Below are 6473 nucleotides of genomic sequence, written 5' to 3'. Positions count from 1 at the left end.
TACTTAAGAATAATAGAATTACATCATTTCCATCTGCAGCATCTCATCCAAAGTATGGCTCTCCTAACCTTACTCCATTTTTTCCCCCCAGCTCCTATGTTGACTCAGTTCAATAGTCTAGTCACTGCTTTGGTCCCCATTCCTTAGTCCTGATTACTTGTTTAAAACCCCAGGTCCCCCAAGAACTGGAGCCACTGGGGCCTAAATGAACTGCCTTGACAGGAAGTGAGGAGGTTACAGTTAATTTTCGTTCAAACATACCTACGTAGACTTTCAATAGAAAATTTCAATTTCAAAATTAGAGTTAAATAACAGGTATTCAGTAAGGTCAGAGAAATGTGGAACTTACTCATTTGGAGGTGTTACCTGAAACATTAGGATGGATGAGATTCCTTATGCAGAGTAGAAAGAAAGAAGATGAGATAATGAGGACTCAGCCCTGGGGATTATTCAGTTAGGAATATGAGGAATATTCTGTTAAAATCTTCAAAAGCCATTCTCTGGGGAAGTCCCCCCTCGGACTCTTCCTAAATGTCTGCCAGAAAAATGCTCAGAGGCATTGACTTCTTATCGCCATTAACATTGACTAATCACCAAGTTTTAGATTAAAGGAAGGATGGATACTGATGGCAGAGTTAGGTAATGAAAGTTTTCAGGGGTCAGAAAAATCCCTTGTGGGGAGAAAATTTTGGATAGATCAAGAATGCAAGGACCTGAGATCCAAAAACTGTGTTTGGTTGTATAAATAATGCTCTAAAAATCTGTACAATGATTACTTGAACTAAAAGAGAATTCTTACATTGGGTACAATATTTATATCCAAAAATCACAAGTCTTGCTAATAAAACATTAACCAGTCATAAGATAATGGGAAAAAAGACTCACTTATAATAAGGCAAAGAATAAATCTAATTAATTATAATAAATGTAACTACAATGTGCTAGATGTATTTGAAGAAACATTTTGAATACTAATATAGGTCACTAATGAAGACCTGAACATATAGAAAGGCATATTTTGGTCTTGGATAGAAAGATTTGATATATATTTTTTAAAAAGGCACGTCTCCCTATATTAACCTATAACATTACCAGACACCCAACAAAATACAAATACAATTCGAGGGGTGGGTGGTAACTTAAAACCTAATTCTAAGTTTGAATGAGATTTACACATGCAAGGATACAGAGGAAAATGCTGAAAAATAAAATTATTAACTAGCGCTACCAGAAGAACATGGGTCTGACATGAGAAAAGATGAAACAATTAATGGAAAAAATAGAGTTGTTTTTTTTTTTAAGAACTCAGCCCAAATATAAATGAGAATTTAAAATGCAATAAGATGGCACAGCAGATCAGTGGGGAAAAGACTGATTATTCTATTAATAATTCTGGAACAATATTAGGGTTATTTGGAAACATACACACAACTAGATTTCTAACTTATTCCTTATATCAAACTAAATTCTAGATGAATCAAAGATTTAACAACATAATTATTAAAATTATTCTAAGAAAACAAAGTAAAATTTATTTATAATTTTAGCACTGAAAAGTACTCTCTAATTATGACTAAGAACCCAGAAACCATAAGAACCCAGAAACCATAAACAAAAGGAAATTAAACCAAAAGTTTTTAAAAATCCCATATGGCTCACCATGAAAATAAAAGAAAATGAAAATTTATGAGAAAATATTTGTGAGACACGTCATATAAAAAAGATAATTTCTGAAATATGAAAATAGTTCCTGTAAGTCAGTAGGAACATTACCACCAAACTGAAAAATTTTTAAATTCAAATGAATTTTAAACATGAAAAGATGCTCAGCCTTACTCATAAGAAATGTACATTAAAGCTACACGTATTTAACACCTTCCACCTATCTGATCAGCAACGTAAGAAAGTTGGATAATTCATGGGGTAGGTGAAGGAATAAAGAAACAGGCATTTACACATTGCTGGGGAAGTGTATATTAATACAATTTTTATGAAGTCTATTAGGCAATATCTATGAATAATAAAATGTACTTACTCTTTGACCCAGCCATTCAGCTTCTGAGATTTATTTAACAAGGATAATTGCACATTGTGAAATGAACATATTTACAAGAATGTTCACTGTTGTGCACATGTGGATCCAAACGATGAGAGAAATGTAAATGTACATCACAAGAGAACAGTTAAATACGTTTTGGTATCTCCATAGACTGAAATAATAAAGAGCAGTTTAAAGATAATGGGACAGCCTTATATGCACTGATCCTGATGTGAAATGATCTTGAAGGCATATTAAGTGGAAAAACAACAGCATCTTTTGGCTACTTTTATATCCATATGTATATCCATGTAATGATTTATAAGAGTTTAGATACATTGACTGATTTTGGATAAATTCACCAGTAACTGGTCAAAGTATGCCTCTTGAGAAGAGTAATTAAGTAGCTAAAACCAAGAATGGGGTGAAGACTTAGCACCATGTTCCATTTCACATGTTCTGAATTTTGTACTATGTGCGTGTACATAAAATTAGAATTACATAATTCTACAAAATTAAATGTTTTATTGCTTTCGTCCAAAGCTGCAGACATTTCCAAATAAAACAGTTATCAAGGAAAATGAAAAACACAGTTCTCACGTTATGCTGAGAAGATTTACTCTTTTACTATAACTCAATAATAAAATTATCATATAAACCATATTTGAAAGTTTTGGGGGGATTTATATTATGTGGTTTACTGAGTATCGGCTGCAAAAGAGAAAGAGAATAATGTCTTTCTTTTACAACTCAAGTTCCAAGAGGAGGTGATTCTTTGTATATAGTTTGTATATAGTTTTTAAAAATCACTGTTTTCCAGATTTATACAGTCCTTTTAATGAAAACAAAATTTAGGCCTAAACGACATTTCCATCTTTCTTAGTAGCTCACATGGGAATTTGAGAACTCTGGAAATGGTTTCTCAAAGAAAAGGAAGAGTCAGGGAACAGCACTGGGAAATATAAAAACCAAATCAGTCTTTATTTCTAAATACAACTTTCTTAGTGTTAAACAAGATGAACTTTACAATAACAAGTACAGAGAAGATTTTTTTTTAAAGAATCTTCCTTTTTTTTTCTTATTAGCATTTAAAAAAATGAGATGTCTTCTCTGACTTTAAAGTGTGAGAAGTACTTTCCTTTTTTTCTGAAGGAAGATTGTGTCCTGAATCTGTAGTCCCTTTATTTAAAAGCATTATGAAAAAGGAGATTATCTTCTTTAAGCAAAGCTTCTAAATAACTGTCAATCTGCTCCAGGTCTCCTGCTGGACCACCCTGGAAAAGAGAAGCAACAACCATAGCAGGCCAAGAAGCCACAGGTTTATTCTTGTAATCTGGGTGGCCTTGGGCCAGTCTTCCCTATGATTCATGCAGCAACAGAACCCAGTTTGCATTTGAATAATGCTTTTAGCCTTTCGAAATGTTTTTGCATTTAATCTTGTTTTATGCTCACAAGTAGCTAGAAACCTGGATTTTTTTTTTCTTTTTTCTTTAGTGGAGGCTAGTTCGACTGTTTTTTACCCCCTTCTATTTAATTACTTGTTATATTCCTAAAGCCCTCATCCTTCTCTGTTGTAGGCTCTCATCTTCCAGCTTAAAAATTCGTGAATCTTTAGCCTTAGAGGCAAAACAGATGAATAGGCAAATTCTGACTTCTCTGTTTCTCTTTATTCCACAGCATCTTCCCTACAATTCGGGTGCGCTGCCCTGATCTGGGTAATCACATGCTCTCCTTTCCTGGGCTTCTTGATCCATGAACACTGGAGAACCTCTTTATTGACCTAAATCTCAGGCCCACCATGGCATTGACTCACTCTCCAACTGAGCTGATGGCTAAGAGAAGTTTTAGGAAGGACCTTTCAGAAATAATCCCAATTTTATTACTGTTCTAAATAAGTGTCTGGCATGATCACAGTTTCTCCATCCCTTATCTGGTTCCATTAAATGTGTTTCTGCTTTGCTCCCTCTGCCCTAGATTTGTTCAGCCCTCTAACAAGGCTGAATTGTACTGAGCCTCAACTTTGTGCCTAGGGCCCTGTTTCTGCAGATGGCCTCCATGGTATTGATATTCGCCAGGATTTCCAAATATTCACTGACTCTGAGGAATGCCCTGTGTGACCCATTCTGACACTGACTGCTTTCAATCTGTTCAGTCTGGTCTAATCCTTTGGCTTCTGCTCTCTGCCTGGCAGACTAGACTTCTTTCTTTCTAGGACTCCAGGTGGGTTCTCTCCCCCAGATTCTTCATATGCCTGCCCCATCCATCTGCTCCGGGTCCACCTCATCTCACATCTCTGCTCCACTCCACCAAAGTTGCTCTGGCAATCAGAGACAGTGAAAATGGAAATTTCAAGTGGGGGACGAGAGTAAACATACTTAGGCAAGAGCCCTCTGAAGACCTCTCCAGTGATACTAGATAAAGCATTTCATATTCTGTGGGCTAAAGCCCTTGGCCTCTTTACTAAACTTTGTGAACAAAGCAAATTAAATTAGTATAATTATTCTGGTTACTGCAAGGGAACCCAGGGGTTTGACATAGAAGGAAGAGTAAACTATTATTCTTTCTGCTTTTTTCCTACCTGAACAGATTTGCTATTATGAGAACCAATAATTTTTATGAACCTTTCTGATAGAGAGAGGTATTCGATCACTATAATATAGAATTTCTTTGATCGCTCTAGTTCTTCTTATTAGTGAACGACAGTCATCAACATCACTGAAACTACCACGTGTGAGGTATCGTACCAGACCTTCCACGTGTAAGAACGTTTGCCACCTTTTGCAGCCATAAAAACCCAAAAGAGGTCCACTCCTACAAACCGGCTTAGGTAGGACTGTTGATAGAAGCACAAGTATAATTACCATTTTGTGAAAACAATTAGCTTTAATCACTCTTTTTTTATTTTACTACTGAAACATTTTGACTGTTGCCTGGACCACCCAAGAAGAGAGGGTATCTTCTCTTTTGGCTATATATTTAATCAAAAATACTCTCCGTGTTTTATTTTATATTTAATATAAGAGAAATTTCAGAGAAACCAAAAGATGTATAGTTTTTGAAAGAGTGGACTCACACTGACTAAAACCCAGGCAGTCTGCTTCCAAGTCCATGCTGTTGATGACTACACCCTCATGGGCAAGGCGGGCCTCCCGGACTCTGGGCCTCCAGGGAGGCTGCTCTGTGGGAGAGAGCTCCTGCCTGCTCACCCTGCATGACCCAGGGCCTGTGTCCCAACAAAATGCCACCTGCTTCCTGGGTTCACTGTTGATTTCTTACTTTATTTCTAGCGTCTACAGAACGACTGACTCTTCAACACTGGCTACAGATGCTTTAGTTTGCGACAGGTTTTACTCAGCTCTCCTACATGCTGTCGTAGAAGGGCCTCTCCTCGTTGGCTCAGTCTACCGTGGAAGCCCGAGCCTTTGTGCACCCAGACACACCGACAAACAAGCTGGACAGTAATTTATACTTACATGACACTTCCTGGTCTCTCCAAACTCTCCTCTAAGATTAGAAAAGTCGATTTTTTATTTATATATTAGGGTACAAGTTAAAATATTTTGTTGTCTGAAAAAATCAGAAGAAAATTTCCTACTGGAAATATGCTATCGAGGAGACAGTGTGATCAAACCCTACCAACAGCACAAGAAAGGATTCTGACTTTTTAAGCAGAAAAAATAATAGACCTTTTAAAAATGTTCTAGTATATACTTTCAAAGTTCATTTATTTGTGATTCCAGTATCCCTTTAGGGAAAGCAAGGGCTAGTTTAAGCGACTCGCCCGAGGTTAGTAGGTGGGTGACGACGTCACAAGAGAAAGAGTGGGAAAGGCCCAGTGCTCTTCCCACAGCTGTAGTCCTGCTACTCAAATGAAAGCTTTTCTTACCAGCTGAAGTTTCTGCAGTAACACTGCCAGTTTCGCACGGAGATCATTCAGGCTGTCTTCAGCAGCTCTTCTTTTCTTTTCACATTGTCCCAGAGATACCTCATTAAGCACTCCTCTTCTGTTTGAGTCAAAAATAATGGACTGCATTTTCCTCCTGAGATTTTTTTCATATTGGACCATGTAGACATTCTGGATCTGGGAATGTTTTTAAAACAGTTTTAGTATATTTTAAAAAATATTACTTTCCCCACTAATAGCATAAAGCCATTTCATAGCCCAGTTCTGGACACAGGTACCAAAGGTCAACTCTGTATGTACGTACTAAGGGTGGTCTAAATTTACTACGAGTGGTCTGAATTTAAGACATGATGATCCCTTAAAGAACCAACGATCTGATGGGAGAGGAAGGGAGTGGGGAAGGATGTACAATACAGTCCAGTAACTGTGATGTAAGGAGGCCCACCAAGGTCAGCTCGGAGACCCTTGCTTTGAGATGAAGAAGAAACCTGGTAATGGTTGGATTTGTTCTCCCCAGTGCTACCAGGTTAT

The 6473-nt window shown here is 37.1% G+C and overlaps 1 protein-coding gene across 1 annotated transcript in view; it reads right to left on the bottom strand.

Annotated features, from left to right (window-relative positions):
* Positions 1-2991: 2991 nt before the first annotated feature.
* MORC1 (MORC family CW-type zinc finger 1) overlaps positions 2992-6473 on the bottom strand; it is a 144057-nt gene continuing 140575 nt past the window's right edge. Inside the window, 3 exon segments of the mRNA XM_072965611.1 lie at positions 2992-3227; positions 3229-3312; positions 5925-6119. Of these exon segments, the coding sequence (XP_072821712.1) occupies positions 3120-3227; positions 3229-3312; positions 5925-6119 (387 nt within the window). The 3' untranslated portion in view covers positions 2992-3119.

The sequence above is a fragment of the Vicugna pacos genome, chromosome 1 (assembly GCF_048564905.1).
Source record: "Vicugna pacos chromosome 1, VicPac4, whole genome shotgun sequence".
In the NCBI taxonomy this organism is placed as follows: Eukaryota; Metazoa; Chordata; class Mammalia; order Artiodactyla; family Camelidae; genus Vicugna; species Vicugna pacos.
Note: the sequence above shows the minus strand (reverse complement) of the source record. Positions and strands in the feature narration are given on the sequence as shown.